The sequence below is a fragment of the Panthera leo genome, chromosome B1, assembly GCF_018350215.1.
Source record: "Panthera leo isolate Ple1 chromosome B1, P.leo_Ple1_pat1.1, whole genome shotgun sequence".
Classification (NCBI taxonomy): domain Eukaryota; kingdom Metazoa; phylum Chordata; class Mammalia; order Carnivora; family Felidae; genus Panthera; species Panthera leo.
In genome coordinates, this window is record NC_056682.1 from 162339151 (window position 1) to 162361183 (window position 22033).

Below are 22033 nucleotides of genomic sequence, written 5' to 3' on the forward strand. Positions count from 1 at the left end.
TACGATGCCCTACAAATCTGGCCCAAGGTTGGTAGGTTGGTTGGTTGGTTGGTTGGTTGATGGAGGGGGCAGTCCTGCTACTAATTCCTAAATAGTTTATTAGCAAATATCTATAGAGTATTACTTCTGTATTATTTTTCCAGAATATTTCACATAAATGAAGTCATTTAATATACATAACTACCTTGTGAGGGATGTCTTATTATTATTACATTTTACAGATCAGGAAATGAAAACAAGATTAGGGGATGTGCTCAAGGACACAGAGCTAGTAAGCAATAGAGCCAGAATTTGAACCCCAGAAGTCTGGCTCTAGAGTCCAAGCTCTTCACATCCTTCTCTACTGCAGAACACGATAAACTCAATGAGTAAGAGTGACCTCTTTTAAAATAGGAAAAAAAAAAGCAAAAGAAGACTACATAATAAAGGAATCAGTATTTCTCAGCTATCATAACTTCTTAGCCAAACATTTTATGAGACTGCATTTATTTAAATAATATTTGAAAATGTCCATGACTAATAATTGTTAGGATGAGAAGAGAGTCAAAATCCAAGATGGCTTTGTGACATTTAATTTTGGCTGAAAGTTTCAAGAATCTTTATCTTAAGGCTAAACCACATGTTCCCATATGGGCTCTTCCTGCATTTGTATATTATAAAATATAATCTCTTATAGCAATTCAAAATTGCAGAATAACAAAACCAGAAAACTGTATAAAATAAATTTAAGCAAGTAACGCAAAAGGTAAATGATCTGGCTGAGAACGAGTAACAGCTTGGTGACTGACTTGTTTCAGGCCCAGAGAAATACCTGATTTAAGTCATCTTTACCTAACTCAAAATTAAACTGCTAACATCAAACTTCCTTAGTCTCAGTTTATCCTTTACCATTTTCCTGGTAACAGGCTAACCATTTGTCATGTTTAAATTAAAAGGACATTTGCCAGCACATTTGTTTCTTACAATTGGTACCTCGTGGAACTTAAAGTTAGGTATTATCAAAATAAACCAAAGAAAGAAAAGAAAGTGGTTTTAATTGGAAAGACTGCCCAGGCTGAAATGCCTACCATCTTTTACTAAAATCTGTAAAACACATTTAGGCCAATAGATCTAGACTTAGGAAGTCCAATAATTCTTTATGTAAGAATAATAAGCACAGAAAACAGCAAGACCATTGTTATTGCCATCTCTCCTGAATGTAAGATTGTCTTTTTTACGGACATGTAACTATATACCATGCTTCATTTCTTGCTCACCTAAATGTTTTTTAAATGGGAAGGCACCAAGAAGAGTTTTTCACAAAGAACTCGTTTTGTATTAAAACAACGTGGAATGTTCTTTGACAGAATATTCAGCGCTTTTACATTTTATAGCACTAATACAAGATGAAGATACCAATGCCTTCAATAAATGGAGTTATTAATTGTCTAACTAACCTGCTTGGTGGGAGTCCAGTCTTGAACAAAGAAGGAGGAGAAGTAAACTCAGCTTTTGTAGATGGAAGTGCTGCTTCCTTCTCTGAATTTCCAGTTCGTCCTTGCTGTACCTTAAAAAAAAGGGTTATTAGCTTATTTAATAGAACACTCAAATATACTACAAGTAGTAAAATAAATTTGTAACATCTAATTTTAAATTAAATATGAAGAATGTTTTGTTGCTGAATATTTAATAAAATTACCTTATCTTAGAACAGCATTATGAGAAAGGCACCAAAGATGGATTATGGAATCAAAATGTTCCCAACTATTAACAAGTTCACATTAATGTTACTTAAAAGTCTAGTAAGCTCTAACTCTTTAGTCCTTTCATAAATTCCCTCAAACTGCCACAAATGAGCCCAAGATACATGGTTATGACCCCACATTTCAAAGTTCAAGAAAGGCCTTGAAGAATTTTCCCCTTCTATGTTTACTACCATTCTAAGAAAACAACCAGTGGCCATTTTCGCCATTCTGACCATTTTCTATTCAGACTGTGATTTGCTCCAACATGAGTATTAACAACTTTCCATACCATTTGTTTCCCCATCATCAACAGTACACTCTCCTGCCAGTTCAGCACACTTAAAAGCTTGATGGCTGTTTCCTTAATAACCTCTATTCCCTCCTTTATATTGACTTTCAAATCAGTTATCTACTTACTCCATAATTTCTCCCATATTGAGCCATCCTTTCTACTCCTATCAGATCTTTTGAGTATGGTCCAGTCATACTCCTTTAGACTGGTGAAATTTTTCCTTTATGTTCTTTTGCTTTTATACTCACCTATCTTAAATCATCATTTATTTATTAAATCTAAACAAACTACATTTACCCTACACTTGAAGAACATCACACCATATTTTATGCCCTACTTAAATTCTACTGTACAGTCTAAATTCAGCATCATTCTCTTTCCCCAGGAGACAAAGGCCAAGAAACCCTCAGACACTTTGATATACTCAAACCACTGATTCAATTCCAGAAACTATCTACCTTTCACGTAATCATTACATGAGAAAAAGAATGTATTTGAGTCATTAAAATCAGATCTCTTATTAATACTACAGAACCTAATCCACAATTGGTGTCTTCATACAATTAGGGTTTTACACGGACATTTTACTTGAAAATGAGTTCCACTCATTAAAAAAACTCATTTAAAAGGCCCAGATCCTAATGAGGTATGACTGAGGATCAGCACTAAGACAATGAGGATAGAAAGAAATGGATTTGATAGACACTTGACAGGTAAACTGACAGAATGTGGTGACAAGAGAAATAAAACATGGTTCACTCATCAAACATTAAATATCTATTGTTATCTAAAAATCTTTCACCAGAAGCTGAGATTACAGAGAGAAATAGAACAAAATCTCAGGCCATGGGACAAGACAGACACATAAACAACCAGAGCAATACAATAAATGCTATGAAAAAAGTATCTATGAGATAAAAATGCTATGAGAACACAGAAAAAGAAATGTATTATTCTTCCTGCATGTCAGGAATATTGAGAGTTGACAGTATAGTCTCAACTGTTCCCCTGAGCTCCAGTAATTTATATCCAACATCTTATCTATCTAATAAGCAACCCAAACTTACTGTGGTCAAAACAAAACTACTGATTTCCTACTATCCCCCATTCTGATTCTCCCCAATAGATATGACAATCCTATGTCAGCTGTATCTTTACAATATATACCAAATTCAACCATTTATTATGTCCACCCCTAAAACCCAGGTTAAACTTACCACTTCTCAACTGTTCTACTGAATTGTCTCTGCTTTGACCTTACCTCTAAAAAATCTATCCCCTGTATACAGCCAAGCACTGTTATTAAAAGTGTAAATCACCTCATGTCTCTCTCCTGCTCAAAATTCTCTAATAGTTTCCCAACACAAACAGAATGAAACCTAAATTTCTTATCATGGACTACAAGGATTTATACTGCATGTAGGTTTTATTCAAATCTGTATCCCAATACCTAAAAACAGTGCCTGGAATAAGTGTTCAGTATATATTTTTATTTGACTGACTGGGATTCACCTTAAATGTCACTTCAAAGTCTTTCACAGGACATGGAGTTTTGGCCCAATTATCTAATCAATCACGACTTTTCCCATTAAGTCAGAAAAACCCTAAGATCACAAAGTCTAGGTCTATAATGCTCACCTCCCCTCCCTACTTAAGTCAGAGCTGCTTCCTAACATAGTCAATGCTCAATTAAAAACTGGGGAGGGGAATGGGAAGAGAGTTGAAGAAGTAAAAGAGGAGGGAAAAAAAGAAAGAGCAAAGATAAAAAAAAAGAAAGAGGAAAGATGAAAAATTATTTACAACAGGGGAAAAGACATCAGGAAGACAGTACATTTTTAAACATGTAAAATTTGCTTCCGTTTCCTTAGTTTTCTTTTCTCCTTTATTTCCTTGTAAAATACTCTTACTAATTCTGAAAGTCCTCGCCATTTTAGCAAGTCTCCTAATCAACTTGCATCCACTTGTTTTTCTTCAGATGTTGCACTCAGGGTTACAGATAGAATTTGTTTAACCAGAATGAGATAATTTTTTAATATGACCTAATATTTTAAGAAATGACTATAAGATACTATGACAGGTTCTCTAAACACAAAGTCATGTCAAGTCTTACATATCAAAACAAAAGTTTGACTGAAGTCTGTAACCTTGAGAAGCTCAATATTTACCCAAATTATGCTACCAATGTACCAAAACTTAAATTATTTTATGAAATTTCCTTCAGCTACCCTTCACAGGTTAACCTTCCAAACAAAATATCTAAAAAGAAATTTGTTGTGTGTTACACCCAAATAATGCATCATGCAACTATTTAAAATGTTATCAAAAAACTTTAATAACCTAGAAAAGCATCTGCCACATAAATGTTAAGGTAAAAAAGGAAAAGTAGCAAACCATATAAATTACCAAAATTTTGTTTCAACCCACAAGAACAAAAAGACTGCAAACACAATAAAATTTGGGACTCTGAAAACAGATGAAAAGATAGTAACTGACTGAGCAGAATAAAGAAACCTGAATCCTAAGTCAGCAATAAGAAAATAAAGATACTATGATTCTCATGGCAGAACCCCAAAAGGTTCAGCAACTGGACAACTCCAGTTTCCAGAACATTTGAATCAGGTAAGTATAAACCCTCTAGGCAGGCCACTGGAATCTATTCCCTAAAAAATCAAATCACCACAAAAACAAAAAACAAAACAACCTAAAGATAGTGACGTGTGGGACTATTAAAAAAGCTTAGCCCTACAGAAAAGCCTATAGCAAATTTTATTCATATTCAGAGTTCCCAATCACCTTTTGAGTGGCCCATTCCCTTATGAGTGAATGGCCAAGGACCCACAAACATTTGAGAAAAGTCAGTCAAAGGCCAAAAACAACAAACACACTATGCAGGAAAATAAAACCTAAATGAAACAAACAACGTATCATCAACACAAATATCTTTTGAGAGACAGATGAGAAAAAAATCACTGTATCACTGCATGCATGAACAACAGCAGGACACTAAGGTTAAATACTAAAGAAAAATTTTCTTGAATATTAACAATATAACCACAGAAATGACAGTGAACAGAAGGGTTATAAGGTGGAAAAAATTTCCCAGATAATGGAAGACAAAGAGGTGGAAAGTAAAAGAGAAAAGAAAATTAAAGGACTGGTATAAGAAGTCCGATATTTAATTAAAAAGGAATTTTTAAAAAGGCGGGGGGGGGGGGGGGGGGAGGGCGGTGGTGCCTGGGTGGCTCAGTAGGTTGAGCATCCGACTTTGGCTCAGGTCATGATCTCAAGGTTCGTGAGTCTGAGCCCCACATCGGGCTCTGTGATGACAACTCAGAGCCTGGAGCCTGCTGCAAGTTTTGTGTCTCCTCTCTCTCTCCCTCAAAAATAAACAAACATTAAAAAAAAAATTAAAAAAAAAAAAAAAAAAAAAGGAGTCTGATACTTGAATAGGAGGCCCAGAAGACATTAGAAAGCAGAGAGAAAGTAAAAAACATAATAGAAGAAAATATCCCAGAAATGAAAGATACGTGCTTCCAAATTAAAAGGGTACAAATGAATGCTTGGTATAATGGACAATAACAGACACATAGTTGTGAAATTTCAAAACACAGCTTATATATACACAGAGGAAAAAAAAAATCATCTATGAATGTGTGTGCACATACAGACATAAAAATATTTTAAGAGAAGGTTGTGGTCAATTTTTTTTTCACACATACTATGTAACCCATTCCCACTAGTCACTCTTCCCTTGCCCCTCACTCCGAATTATAAAATTACACAACTGCTTTTATAACCAATTAAGTGACTTTATTTTTCTATTAAACTTCATCTCCTTTCATTTCACTGAAAACAAAAACAAAAATTAAGCCAAAAAAGGGGTCCCTAGGTGGCTCAGTCAGTTAAGTGTCTGACTCTTGATTTTGGCTCAGGTCATGATCTCACAATTCATGGTTCATGGGATTGAGCCCCACTCGGGTTCTGCACTGTTGGCATGGAGCCGGGCTGGGATTCTCTCTCCCTCTCTCTCTGCCCCTCCTCCACTTTCATGTGGTGCTGTCTCTCTCTCTCTCTCTCTCAAATATGAACTTAAACTAACAAGTTCATTTGTACTATTTTATCTACTTGTTGGTTCATTTGTACTTACTTGGTTCATTTGTACTATTTTATCTACTTGTTAATGTTTGAGAATTTACTTAACAAGAAAGTAAAAAAAAAAAAAAAAAACCAACAAAAATTTAAAGGGGCTGGTAGGTTGCTTATTTCTCAGTTGATCAAGGATGAAACAAGTATCTTTGCAGTAGACATGAAAAGAATTTAAATTATGATTCATAAATCTGTCCCCTTTGTTCATTCACTACTTTAAGATCTGGTCCTTATTCATTTCATTTCTACAGTACTGCAAATGCTCTGTATGTGGTCTCTGACTTCCTTTTCTCCTCCTTACATTCTAGAGAACACTTGTAAGTTCTTTTTCTAAAAACCAAATTTGCTCACACTATTCTACTCAAGAACTTTCAAATGGCTTCCTATTGTCTATACAAATGTCTGTAGACTAGTTTCAGATTAAGGTCTTTCCCATCATGGCCCCATTTCTGCCATTTCTAGGCTTCTCTCCTGTAATACCTCTCATCTACCCCAACTCTCCATTCATGCTATCTGGTTTTGCTCATACTGCTCTTTCTGCCTACAATGTTCTACACCCCGTCTTCTAATGAAAACTCACTCATCTTCCGGTTATCATGTTTGAATCCTTCTAGACTCTGTATCATAGGACAACCCACTCTATCCTCTCAACTCCCTACTGCACTTTGATAATACCACTAACATAACATTTCTCACAATATATCATGGTTAGTTCATACGTACACATCGCTTAGACCATGAGCTCCTTAAATACAGAGTCTGTTTTCCCACGGTATCTAGCACAGTGCTGTGCACATTAGAGGTGCTCAGACCTAACGGGAAAATTGGGGAAGTCCTTTTCCTTCTCAATCACCAATCCTTATAACTGTAGTTCAAACAGTGGATTAATGGGTAAGAGCTTAGACTTCCTTTTTTCAACCTTACACTGCTGCCAGAATTGTTACTTATTAGGTCACTTCCAAAATTATATTACTTGTATGTCACTTTCATGCTCACAAACAGGGAATAATTCCTCCAACTCATCCTCCTTGTTTCTAGGCCTTCTAGAATTGAACCACACCTCACAAAGCAATCTCTCTTCTATTCCATTCCGAAAAGAACTCATCCAATCAGGCTAACTTCTTAAATACTACTCTCATCCACTTCTACTCAACTGAGTTTCTTTCTTTGCCCAAGCCATTTCCTCATCCGCAATACTTTTTTGTGTGTGTTCTCCACACTCACAAGGCTCTGATCAAAATGGCATATGCTTTGGGGCACCTGGGTGGCTCAGTCGGTTAAGTGTCCAACTTCAGCTCAGGTGATGATTTCATGGTTCGTGAGTTCCAGCTCCACATCGGGCTCTGTGCTGCCAGAGCAGAGCCCGCTTCAGATCCTGTCTCCCTCTTTTCTTGCTCCTCCCCAACTCGTTCACACGTGCACCCACTCTCCCTCTCAAAAATAAACATTAAAAAAAAAAGCAGGTAACTTTAAAAAATAAATAAAATAAAATGGAATGGCAAATGCTTCTCTAACACTGCATCTTTACCCTTTTAAGAAAACACAGAAACAGAATGGAACTATATATAAACACTTAATGTTAATAATACCTAAGAAATTTGCCTCTGCATATTTGGGATACCAATTACATCCTTATAATATTTTTTGTATTCTCCAGAGTTGCAGGATAGATAATGAAAGACAACTCATACTTTTTCAAGAATAACAGTCCTACAAAAACCTGAACAACGATATTTCTTTATTTAAGGTGACAGCAATTCGTCTGAAATTTAATGTCAAGTAAATTGTGGCCTGAAAATGCCAAACACTCACATATAACCAGTAGTTGCAGATCCTGAGCAACATCAATAAAATATATCCTACAGACCACAATATGCATAAAAAATGTGAGCCATACACATTATTAAAATATACACCCTGTTCCCAAATCAGTATTTCTAACAGATGAATAATATTTAATGCCCATTATCAAGGCAAATAAAACCATGAAAGTATACTCATCAAATTCAAACGCTTATTCCTTTGGAAGCAAATGAATGAGAATGGAACAATGACCTCCCTCCCTCTCATATAACCCAAAGAAACTTCAAAACAATGTTGATAGCCCATACGTATATAAAAAACTCATTCATGGTGACACTTCCAAGAAGAGACCAGCCTCTAGTGCTCACTTCAGCAGCACATATACTTAAAAACAAAACAAAACAAAAAACAGAGAGAACTTGGGGTGCATGGGTGGCTCAGTAGGTTAAGTATCCAACTCAATTTTGGCTCAGGTCGTGATCTCACGGTGGTGAGACTGAGCCCAGAGTCAGGCTCTGTGCTGGGCATGAAGCCTACGTAAGATTCATTCTCTCTCCCTCCTTCTCTCTCAAAAAAAAGAGAGACCAGCCCCTAGGAATTTCTTTTTATTCCTTAGTTTTAGAAGTCTACTGCAAAAAGACAAAGTATACAGAACTTGGCAGATTTACAAAGGCACCTTGTTTTCATTTGTTAGAAAAAAATAAAAAGCACCACTGCAAACTATTTCATCATCAAGACAACTAGCTTTTCTATCTATTCATTGGAATCAAGTACAATATATTCAATCCCTGAAGAAGAGAGCACCAAAAAGAACCGGATGGCCATTTAAAATAGAATAGACATCATCACACACTTTCAAAAGATTTACAGCAGAACAAGAACCAAATACTTACCCAAAGTAGGATGTAAATTAAAATTAAATTCTCTACACAGAACTGTGTCCAGCAGAGCGGCTACATCTGCGGATATAGCACATGTATTGCATAAGGCAGTATTTTGGTGCCAGGGCTGCAGTCCCAAAAGGATCACAGGAAAGTTCCTGCCCACAAAGTTCCCTGAGTACACAACCCAATCTAAAAGCCACTCCCAGTCTTCATTCCAGTGTCGTTCAATACAAGAATCAAGAACTAAGAATTAAGGTAAAGGAAAAAGAGTACACAATCAGGTATTTTAGAGAAAAGGTTGTAGGTTGCTGTGTATTGCAGAAGTATGAAAATACGGTATTATTCTTTGGACTGGGTCTGTGATCATATGGAATGGAGAAGCCAGAATTCAGACTTGATACCCAAGTGGTAATAACAACCTGCAAGTCCCTACCTAAACCTAATCCTTTTAAGTTATTAATTTTACACATCAATGGCTTTATCCTATTCTGTTGAGTCTTTCTTAGAGACTCTCAAAAACGGCCAAGCTTCTTGAGACATCTCAAACTCTAAGACACATTACACCAATGATTTTAGTGTCATAAAGATAATAAGCAGTATGCCATCTTCCTTATCATTTTTTAAAAGAAAATTAGGAAAATAATTTCCCATTCTGATAAAGCATGATCTAAACTGAGAGCTTAGCCTATTGGCATGAACTTTTATGTCCCACAAGCAAACACATACTATAATTCAAAATAAAATCACAACATACAGCAAGAATAGTTTTACTTGGCATTTGTTAGTATAATAGGCTATAAATTCACATGCTTGCAAAGTGGAGATAAAACAACAATCAGCAAATTTGTAAGTCACCAGGAAGCTGAAGATTTGGAAAAAAGGTAGCTATTTCCACTTTAACCTCATCCCTTGAGTAGTGGTATGGGAGCAGACTCAAGAACAAAAAAATGAGAGCAACCAAGGATAATTTACTAAAATTCACCTTAAAAAGATTGAATCTGCCATCTTGGATCTCTGCACCTGGTGTAACTTCCATAGTACAGTCTTCGGCCTAAGTTAAATAACATATTCCCCATTAAGATACCACATAATTTTTAATTGATAGGCCACATAAAGACAAACTAGCTGTAGCTAGTCTGTGACTTGAAACTAAGAACATCAGATAATCATTAATATGAAACTCTGAAAGGGAAGGAAGGGAAAAAAAACAAACATGATAAAAAGAATGAAAATTTTAAACTATCTTATAGCATTTAACCACCTTTATGGGGAAAAAATGATTTATCTGGGGGAGTTTATTTGGGACTGTAGAAAAGGCTGGGGTATTCTGGAATATTTACTAATTACCGTAATTTTATTTGTAGTAGAGGTAACTGGTATAACTTCAAGTCCCATTCGTATCCTCTTTTGTTTTTCACAGTAAGCTTTCCAGGTATCTTCATTAAACCCGTAATTAAAATAATCAGAAAGATCAGCACCTAAAGATAAAACACAGTATTAGTGTATAAATATTTCAATTCTATTTTTATGCAGCATACAAAATATAAACTATAAAAACAAAAATTTAGTGTTCCGTCAGTTTTATCACCCCTTCTAATTTTCCCAATTACTAATATAAAGCAATAGGACTATAAAAATTTTTGATCACAAGTATCTCCTTTAAGCTAGAGAATATTATGCTAAGTGAAATAAGTTAGTCAAAGACAAATACTATATGTCACTCATATGTGGAACTTAAGAAACAAATGATCATGGTGGGGGAACGTATTTCCTTTAGAAATGGTGTCATGATAAAATAATATGCAAATAATAAGATTTAATAATATAGGTCATTTTACTCTTGTAATTAAGACAATAAAAATGACATTAAAAAATACTCTTCTAGTGACTGTTGATACTAAAAATCTTTCGAAACAGATACAGTCCACAGGAATCTTACCGGGTTTACGCCATGGTTTATCTTCAAAGGAATCCAAATCTACCTCCAAGAGTGGAACTCCGTTAATGCTTCCAGGTGCATCAAGGTCCACTCCCTTGACTTTTGTTCCTATTTTATACAATTACAAAATGGTGAAGGAGCTATTATCAGCACAAAACTGAGAGACACCACAGGTAAACAGAAATCATTGACACCTTTTTACCACTGATACCACTAAATATGGCAGAGGTTCCAAACACAGCATTTAGAGTAATATTAGCATAAATAAAAAGCGAGATCAAACTTTATGGAGTAGCTGTAAAATAAACTGGATTGAGAGATTAGGGACTTGTTACTTATAAGGAATTCCTGTACCAATAGGAAGTTGCTAACTTCCATGTTTTAAATCACTTTTTTTGTACTGCCTGTGAGCTAAGAAAAGTCTACTTTTTTAAAGGGCTGTAAAACAAGTAAACCAACCATGTGACAGGAGCCCTGTGACCCACACAGCCTAAATATTTATTATGTAGCCCTTTCCGGAAAAAGTTTGTCCACCTCTATGATGTATGGTGAAAAACTGCTCTTTTTAACTGAGGTATAATACCTCAACTTATGACCTATTCATACATTCGACTTATTTTCCTATTGATACAGCTGCAAATACAAGTTTTACCTGTAGTTCCATAAACTCTTCCCCCTGTTTTGATGTTAAGATTTACAGGTGCTGTACCATAACTCCTAAAAACAAAATAAAAATTATCCTGAGAAATGTAAACAAACAGCAATATATTCAACATGTACAAACTATACACCCACATAGTAACTAAACAGACTAATGACTGACACATTTTAGAAAATGTTCTAAACTAATTTTAAAAGTCTGTCACTTGCTCAATAAGAGAAAAAAATATTTTTTAAAAGTCTCAACTTGCTTTTCATCTGAAAACCTATCAGCCACTAAGTATCTCACTGTAACAAACTTCACAAGAAACGTGGCTAAGAGGAAATCCATCTCTATCACTTTCCTCACCTACAACATAACAGCAATCATGCAAGAATGAAATTTCTCCACTTTGTTCCCGAATCCAGTGACCTCCTTATAGTCCTTCCTACATTTGATATTGTTGATAATTCCTTTTCCAAATATTTACAGAATACTTTTACCCATAAAATGAATTCATTTATATTACACTTAAAAATAAATCTAGGGTGAAAGCAGAACAGTGTTTGGTGGTAGTCAGTGTTTAAGGACTGGGGAAACAAAGGCAAATTTCTAGAATGCTAATAATGTTCCATATCTTGACCTGGGTTGTGGGTTCATGAATGTATACATTTGAAAAAATTATTGAGCTATACTTTTTAAATGTAATATACACATGATAAAGGAAAAAAATACAAAATCTGCAGTCAGACCCCAGGCTCAAATATAAGTTTTGTCAATTATTAGTTGTGTAACCTTGGCTAAGTAACTTAAGACCTCATGGACTTTGTATAAATTTTCTGTAATATGGGTTTACAGACAGTTCCCTAACTTTTCCATATAATGCATTCTTGCATGAGGAGGAAAATCAAATATAATAACAGAGACTTACATAATTAGTAAGACGTAAAATAATAGACAATGTTCTCAATGATATATTTCTCACATAATATTCATGTTATTTAATTTGCTTCTTTACCCTCCCAAGTTCAGGCAACTGGGCTTGTAAAGATTCACTGTTTCTGATCTGCCTAATAAGTTCCATTTTTTTTCCCTCCAATGTACTAAATTTATGAGACTTAGGTTATTTACATTAGCACTATGATTTTTGTTTTCTGCTTAAAAATAAAATGATAAGGAAGCGTAATAAAATATTCAAGTAACTGTATGAAGCTCCACTGCTATAAATGCAAAAAGTATGAAATAGCCCGAATTAAACTGTTACAGTCAGGTGGTGCTACCATTACAATCTTGAAACGCTTCAATCACCTCATTGATATTAATTCCCATAGTAAATGATTAAACACCAACAATACATCAAATATGGCTCTAGGCTAAAGAAAGAGAATGAGGAACTGAACAAATATGCCTCCTGCCCCATGCTGCTTACATTTCAACAATCTAAATTCAGCACAGCAAAAGCACCTTTTGGTTATCTATATATGATGTACAAAAGTTCCAGCTGTTTACAAGTTAAATGCACAAAAATCAAGTACTATCTCTCCATGGTCTTCTTACAGAATTGCTAAAGCATAAAACAAAATAGTATTTATAAAAGGCTTAACCTTAAGTTCAATAAATGAATTTCTTTGCTCCCTACCTAACTACTTTCCCTTCCACATTTGCCTTTAAAACATCACTTTTGTTTTTAAAACTACTAAGGCTTTGTATTCATTGTGTTCAAAGAAGCTTAGCTGTTTGGAAAATTACACTTAAGCTAATATGATACCTTCCATGAGCCTCCCATGAGGTGTCAGGCTTCTCTAGGTGCTAGATCCTACATACTTGGATATCGAAAGGAACTTCAAAATTAATGCATAAAAAAAAATGTGTTTTAACCTACTCCTCCTACATTACCCACACATGCTAATATACGGTAAGGTACTCAATTAAGGGCTCTAAAACCTCTAAGTCATTGAGTCCTTTATCTCACTCTGCATCCACAACCATGTTATTTCTATTTATTATGCACTCAAGTATCTTTTTCCATCCATCCCTATACTACTGCCACTGGCTTAGTCTGCATTATCATCTCATGTGGACAACTCAAATATATCAACCAATTTCTATTTAATCCATCTCAACTACTGCTGCTAGTTATCTTTTCACATAACCTAACCTGCCTATAAACCTTCAAAGGTTCTAATTCCTGCCTATAAACCTGCCTATAAACTTTTAAAGGTTCTAATTCCCTAAAGTGGTTTTAACCATTTTTTCCCATCTATTGTATCCTCCAGCCATGTTCCTCTAAGCCAGGCTTCCACCACATCACAGTAGTGTCCCTGCTAAATCATCAGTCCTCTTCTGTCTCAAGAATCATTCAAACAAGTTCAAATATTACCACCTCTAGGATTTTTTCTTCAATACGTAGGCTTTTTAGCAACTCTCCTCTCAAAGCTTTCAAATCACCTTGTACATTCTATTCTAGCACTTAAACTGCACCGAAAGTATTTGCTCACATGTCTGTCTTCCTCACTATTTCTAATAAGGACTATATTATTACTTTTCATATTCTCATCATCAATTAATGCAGTGCCAAACTTTTTAAAAACTGTTTATTAAATGGATGGATGAATCTCAAAGGTAAGAAACTACTTCTCTATATGACTTAAATTATTCCTACTCTAGGGGCCCTGGGTGGCTCAGTCGGTTGGGCGTCCGACTTCAGCTCAGGTCATGATCTCGTGGTCCCTGAGTTCGAGCCCCGCGTCGGGCTCTGTGCTAACCGCTCAGAGCCTGGAGCCTGTTTCAGATTCTGTGTCTCTCTCTCTCTCTGACCTTCCCCCATTCATGCTCTGTCTCTCTGTCTCAAAAATGAATAAATGTGAAGAAAAAAAAAATTATTCCTACTCTAAATTTTGCTTTCTGGGGAGCCTGGGTGGCTCAGTCGGTTAAGCATCTGACTTCGGCTCAGGTCATGATCTCTCGGTTTGGGAGTCTGAGCCCCTCGTCAGGCTCTGTGCCTGACAGCTCAGAGCCTGGAGCCTGCTTCGCATTCTGTGTCTCCCTCTCTCTCTGCCCCTCCCCTGCTTGCACTTTGTCTCTCTCTCTCAGAAATAAGTAAACATTAAAAAAAAATTTTTAATTTGCTTTCCTTCATACCTTATAGAGAAAATGAACTTCATAACAAAAGTATGTTACCTAAAAAAATGCTATTTTGTACTTTCTAACAGCTTACAATAAATCCATTTAGTATTGTTCCCGGAATACAATCTGCTCTTTAAACTTGCTTCTGAAAATTCTGTGCACAAAATGTTCATCAAACTTCATTTTCTCACAAGATCTTTCAGTTTTCAAGGGACAGATCTTCAAATATCAAGGTTAAGTAAATTCTGTACCCTTCAGAAAGATCTATAAAAGTTACTTTGAAATGCATAAAAAACATAAAAAGTAGATCAACTGAAGAATGGGTGTAAGCATAGACAGATGGAGATATACACATTTACCCATACAAATGATAAAGCAGACCTAGCAAAATGTAAATTGTATAATCCAGATGATGGGTAAAATAACCATATTTCATGAAACTGGAAATTGCTATAAGAAATAAAGTTCAGAAAAAGTACTGTGGGAGTCTATATACATTTAACATTTGATTGCAATTCCTAACAAAAATTTGATATTAATAAAAAAAAAAACACCTCACCATTTGCTTTAATTGTTCTATAGATGCAGATACAAATAATTTTATGTAACAGTATTTACTAAACACAATGATTACAGCGTTCCTTTTGCATAATGCAGATGGCAAAGGCCTATCAGCATTATACAGAAGCCCAACACTACGTGGAGATGGAACACCAATCTACCCCTCATATGAAGAAGTCTCTTCTCAACCCTGCTCCCTAGAGTTTTAAGATTACACAGGCAGTGCTGATAATGTGAAACCGACCACAACAACAACTGAGTTACCTTTAAGCTCCTAAAATAACTGAACAAAATGGCTCTGCTATAGAAATAAAATACTCAAAAGTATTTATGTATATATTGCTTGATTCCAGATAAGGCTGCTTACTGAATTACAGTGTAATTAATGAAAAGTTCTATGTTCCTAATGCATAAGTACCACATTATACATCCAATCTGAAAAAACACAGAAAAAATATGGACTCTTATTCTACCACCATAACAAAATCACATTCTGTACTTTAATATATTCCCTTCCAACTTTTCTGGAAGATTCTTTATGTGCTCAACGAGCTAATGACAGTCGATTCACTTGATCTAGTTTTATAGACTATAAAACTTGACACAACATATTGGCTTAAAAAGCCTACAGGACAATGAACAACTTCAAAAATACATTATGAGGAGCAAAAAGAAACACTTTTGATACCATTTTTACTGGACAATAAATTAAAAACCCAAACACGGTTGTGGATAATATAATGGAAGAACAATGTAGGTGAATACTGTAATTCAAGGTTTTTTAACTCTAACTAAAGAATGTGTAGTATTCAATTCATTTATAAAAACACTTTAATTTCTGAAATCAAAAACAGCTGCTTCCACGTAATTTGCCTAATAAATTAACTTTATCTTTAAGAAAGATTTTCATGGTGAAATCTCTTTTTATCATGATAAAACTGACACAACACTGTATTAATTTTAGGTGTACAATATAATAATTTGATACTATATATTGAAAAATGATTAGTTAACATCCATCACCAGACAGTAATATATTTTTTTTCTTGTGACAAGAACTTTTAAGATCTGCTCTTTTAGAAACTCATGGTGAAATTTTAACAAGAGTTCTTTCATTGCACGGTAAGACGGAAAAATGTAAAAAATATGGAATCAACCATTACTGGTTTGAGATAAGCACACTACCTTGCATTGAGGCACGTAATCGTTAGTTAAAAATAACTTACCCATACTGTGGTGCTCCCGTTTTAATGTCTCCTATAGTGACATGAACATCATCCTCATCGTCATCACTGTCACTATCACTATCATCTTCAGTCTCGGTCACTTTCTATACCAACATAAACAATTACAGAATACATTCAATAATCCATCTCAACACCTAATATGAATAAGTGAAAAAGTAATCATTTTGTGTTTTTTGACGTAGTTTTAGAGAAAAAAAGTTATAATCTCATAGCACTGCTACCTCATTTATAACTTTTGTTTTACATGATAAAATGGGATAAGAATGTGAAATAAAATCTGTTTTCAGCATCTTTTTGTAAATAACACCTCATATATTTTTTCCTGTTATTTATAAATGCTTCTCTGCAAAACAAATCTAAGGCATTGTACTAAAATATCTAGAACATAAATTATAAAAAAAATCGAGTGAGAAATTTTTGGCAAGAATATGAAGAGGATACTGTTAAGAGTCACAGCGTCATGGTTAAAAAGCACCAAATCGTTATGGAGCAGCTCACTTAATTCTTGTTATTCATTTATAGCTAGACGAGGCCCAGGGTGCAAGTGACTGAGGAAATACTTGTTTCTAGGAGTAAAAAGTAGGACCATTTATGAAGGTTGTATTTTGGCTCCAAAAGGCTATTTTGTGGTCAGTCACATAACAGTAAATAAAAAAGTAGATCACCTCAGGCAAAATATTTTTTTTGTATTCAATTCAAGCCTGCAGAGTAAGGATTTCTTTCTTTCTTTTTTATACAGGAACAGAATGTTAAAATATTCGTAAGACCAAGAATACATGTTCAATCCAAAACACATCACTTTTAACAGTGATAACAGAGACTATCACTTATATAAAGAATTGTCTTGCTAAAAATTATGGCACTCAAACTTGTGCTGTGGGACTTAAAGTCTTCCTTCAAAATGAGTCTCATTATAATCTTTAGTTGAGCTACAATCATTCAGTTCCTTGAAAGGATTAAACTTCACGTCTTTGCACATGCTCCATTTCATCTGAAGTCTCTTCCCACTATTCTCATCACTATGTTTTTGATGGCAACAGATGAGGCTGGAGATATAAACGGGGCCAGATCATGCCGGACACTGAAAGTCATCTTAAATTTTTGGCTTTCTTCCTTAGTGAACGGGAAACTACTGATAAAGACTTCACATAGGGAAGTAACTGGACTTCAAAGCCTTGTGTTACCGGTTTAGGTACGCCGTTTTCAGCAGTTTCATCTTCAATTCCAGATGGAGGATTAGCACTATGAATAATAAAGATAAGCACGTAAGTCTGGTATTACTTTTCAGAGGTACAGACAGGATATACTAGTATTCTTAAGCTATGTCTGATAATTTCCTAAAATTACGGTCTCCACTGGATAAGAAAAAGGATGGCAAAAACTGCCTGTGTTATTCCACCATTCCTGCTGCCTTGCATAAAATCCAGACTCAACACTGAAAGTAGAATGGAACTGCCTCTACAATTTTTTAATGATATGAAATTTGCAACTTGACAGTGGGGTATAGTTCAAGTTTTTTAATATTTAAAAAATCTTCATCACACTTAATTTTACTTATCCTAACTCTTTACAACATCCACCATGTGCCAGGGACTACTAAAATTGCCTAAGGCTACAGAATGCACAGTTTCCTCCGTTCCTGCCGCCCGAGGAACTGAAGAACTTTAATATGACCACATTAACTCTACCAGTATTCAGTTAACACACATGCTTCGTTCTGGTTTTGTTTCACCTATCTTATTGGACACACGTTCTTTGTTGCGTGAAAAATACATTTTAGGATTAAAGAAAAGCTTATCTTCCTAGAAGACTATCTTCCAATTTGGTGCCAATAAAGAGCTCCAGACCTAATTCTGATGCATTAAAAAAACCACTTTTTTTTTTTTTTAATGTTTATTTATTTTTGAGACAGAGAATGAGAAGGGGAGGGGCAGAGAGAAGGAGACACATAATTCTTAGCAGGCTCCAGGCTGTCAGGTGTCAGCACAGAGCCCTACACAGGGCTCGAACCCACAAACTGTGAGCTCATGACCTGAGCCAAAGTCGGTCACTTAACCAACTGAGCCACCCAGGCATGGCCAAAACTAATAACTTTTTAAAGTCCAGTTAATACCTGTATTTGCCTTATTAAAGCAAAACTGATAAAAAAATAAACCCCTCTTTTCTCATGAGACTCAAGCATCTGGTCATTAACCATCAAATAAAACTTATAGTATTATAGTGTAACTGGCTTCCTTTTTTTTTAATGATTCATTTATTTTGAGAGAGAGAGAGAACACATGTGCTCACAAGAAGGGAGAGGGGCAGAGAGAGGAGAGAGAGAATCCCAAGCTGGATCTCATAAACCTTGAGATCATGACCTAGGCCAAAATCAAGAGTCGGATGCTTAGCAATCTGAGCCACCCAGGCGCCCCTGTAATTGGTTTCTTATATTTCAATAATTAGAATTTTGATAGTGGGAATTAACCATTAAACTCATTTTACAAATAAAGGCACTGAAGTACAAAGCAACTAACTCACATTTAGTAGGATTTCTGAGAACGATATCCAGATGTTGATATAGCTCAAACCTCTTTTCATTACATTTGTTTATCTCTTCTACGTTTTGTCAAGCAGTTTTATAGAAGTCAATGCAATCTCTATAGTGGTATTTTACAGTAGTACAATCCTCATATAAAGCAAAATAAAGATAATAATTGAAAATTTGAATGTGAAGTTTTCATTGTTTTACTGCTTGACCCAAGAAAATATGTAACTATAATTTTTCAGTACATTTACCTCCTGCTTAAGTAAGTTCCTAGGTAGCCAGAAACAAGTTTAGCATGCTTTTTATGCCATGGAACAGTGTAGTTAGCCAAACCTTGGACTAAACAACATGACAAAATTGGACACAGCATAATACAGTGGTTAAGAAGTTGTAACAATGAACTGGTCACAAAGAAGCTGGGGAGAACTCTAATAGCAAGGACTCTGATCAGTCCAAGCTGAATACCAGAACACGGGTTTGGTGAACATGCCTTACCCAATACTTCTAAAAGTTTTAATTCCCTATCAACATTAAAATGCTACAAATATAAAATTACAAGCTTTTTCTAGAAAAATTAAGCTTTAAGAGTAGAACTTTTCCACAGAGTGAAATAAACTTAATAGCTCTCCAAATAAATTTTTAATAAAGAATATAAAGACATTTTGACAGTAATGCTCAAGGAAGGTAGAGGCTTTCCTCCAATACATTTAATCACGCTAAGGGGCGTCTGGGTGGCTCAGTCAGTTGAGCCTCCAACTTCAGCTCAGGTCATGATCTCACAGCTCGTGAGTTTGTGGCCCACATTGGGCTCTGTGCTGACGGCTCGGAGCCTGGAGTCTGCTTCGGATTCTGTGTCTCCCTCTCTCTCTGCCCCTAACCCACTCACAGTCTGTCTCTGTCTCTCTCAAAAGTAAACAAACATTTAAGAAAAAAAAAAATCACACTGAGTATAAAAAAAATTAAAGGACATTCATTCAATCAAAAAATAGGCTTCAAGGATTGTAACCAAGAACCAATACTAACAAAATTAATGGAATAAAGATTAGCTCATAAAAAAAGGTATTTAATTGTGAATCTGTAGCATTATCCATTGATTCTTCACCAATTAAAAAGCAGTATGAAGAAGTTTTCAATTACTGTCATAACTATAAGCTACACAAATCAACTTTGTCAGTAACTGAGATTAGGGTTAGGAACTGGGTTGGACCAAATTTCAAAACTGAATGATAAAATTTCACATGATATAGCAATGAGTGAAAAAAAAGTCTTCCAATAAAGGGGATATTTTTAAGTGAGGAAATATAATTTCAGCATCCCTTAAGGTAGTTCTATTTCTATGCCTTACTTCTTCCCTTCATTCACTTTTTAACAAGTGCATACGTACCTCCTTTTATCATGCTTGGCTCCATTACACCTCACTTTACTGCACTTGCCAGATAAATTTTTTACAAACTGAGGTTTGTGGCAACACTGTGTCACCTAGCAGTGCAATTTTTCCAATAGCATTCGCTTACCTTGTGTCTCTGTCACATTTTGGTGAGTCTGGTAATATTTTACACTTTTTCACTATTGTATTTAGTATGGTGGTCTGTGATCAGTGCTCCTTGATGTTACTATTATAATTGTTTTGGGGAGCTATGAATCACAACCATTTAAGATGGTGAACTTAATAAATATTTTGTGTGTTCTGACCACTCTACTGACCAACCATCACCTCTTCTTTCTCTCCTGCTCCTTAGGCTGCCTATTCCCTGAACCACAACAATATCCACACTGGGTCAATTTACAACCCTCTAATGGCCTCTAAGTGTCCAAGTGAAAGAGTCCACAGGTCTCTCACTTTATTTCAAAAGCTAGAAATGATTAAGCTTAGTAGGAAGGCATGTCAAAAACCAAAACCTAGGCCTCTGCCACTGGTTGGCAAAGGTGTGAACACAAAAGAAAAATTCTTGAAGAAGATTAAAAGAGCTAAACTCTAGTGAAGCCACGAATGATAAGAAAGTAAAAATACCTTACTGCTGATATAAAGTTTGAGTGGTCTGGGCAGAAGACCAAACCAGTCACAACATTCCCTTAAGCCAAAGGCTAATCCAGGGCAAAGCCCTTATAACTCTCTTCAATTCTGTAAAGGTTGACAGAGGTGAGGAAGCTGCAAGAAAAAAGTTCAAAGCTAACAGAGGTTGGTTCGTGAGGTTTAAGGAAAGAAGCCATCTCTGTAACGTAAAGTGCAAGGCGAGGCAGCAAGTGCTGATACAGAAGCTGCAGCAAGTTACCCAGAAGGTCTCACTCAGATAATTCATAAAGGTGGCTACACTAAACAGATTTGCAATGTAGATAAAACAGCCCCCTATTAGAAGAAGATGCCATCTGGGACTTTCACAGCTCAAGAAAAGTCAAGGCCTGGCTTCAAAGTTTCAAAGGACAGGCTGACTCTTTTCTTGTCAGGGGCTAATGCAGCTGGTGACTTATGCTCATTTACCATTCTGAAATCCTAGGGCCCTTACGAATTATGCTAAATCCACTCTGCCTGTGCTCTGCCCTAAAGTGGAACAACAAAGCCTGGATGACAGCACATCTGTTGACAACATGGTTTACTGAATATTTTAAGCCACTGTTGAGACTACTGCTCAGAAAAAAAATTCCTTTCAAAATATTACTGCCCATCGACAATGTGCCTGGTCACTCAAGAGCTCTCTGTTGGAGACACACAAGGAGATTAATGTTTCCATGCCCCATAAAACAAATATCCATTCTGCAGCCCATGGATCAAGGAGTCATTTGACTTTCAAGTCTTATTACTGAAGAAACACATTTCATAAGCATATAGTTGTTAGAGACCATGATTCCAGTTGTCTGGAAGATCTGGGCAAAATAATCTGAATACATTCTGGCAAGGATTCATAATTCGAGATGCCATTAAAAACATCCATCCTGGGGCGCCTGGGTGGCGCAGTCGGTTAAGCGTCCGACTTCAGCCAGGTCACGATCTCGCGGTCTGTGAGTTCGAGCCCTGCGTCAGGCTCTGGGCTGATGGCTCAGAGCCTGGAGCCTGTTTCCGATTCTGTGTCTCCCTCTCTCTCTGTCCCTCCCCCGTTCATGCTCTGTCTCTCTCTGTCCCAAAAATAAATAAACGTTGGGAAAAAA

General features: G+C 35.8%; 1 protein-coding gene across 18 annotated transcripts in view; it reads right to left on the reverse strand.

Annotated features, from left to right (window-relative positions):
- FIP1L1 (factor interacting with PAPOLA and CPSF1) overlaps positions 1–22033 on the reverse strand; it is a 78571-nt gene that overhangs the window by 51518 nt on the left and 5020 nt on the right. For 8 of the 18 annotated variants that reach the window (XM_042936388.1, XM_042936385.1, XM_042936376.1 and 5 more), the window contains 7 exons: positions 17547–17604; positions 16342–16445; positions 11441–11505; positions 10789–10896; positions 10197–10327; positions 9832–9900; positions 1437–1546 (listed from right to left, as the gene is read on the reverse strand). In XM_042936388.1, coding sequence (XP_042792322.1) covers positions 1437–1546; positions 9832–9900; positions 10197–10327; positions 10789–10896; positions 11441–11505; positions 16342–16445; positions 17547–17604 — 645 coding nt within the window. The remainder of the gene's footprint in view (positions 1–1436; positions 1547–9831; positions 9901–10196; positions 10328–10788; positions 10897–11440; positions 11506–16341; positions 16446–17546; positions 17605–22033) is intronic. The other 10 variants (XM_042936391.1, XM_042936390.1, XM_042936381.1 and 7 more) reach the window with 2 other exon arrangements.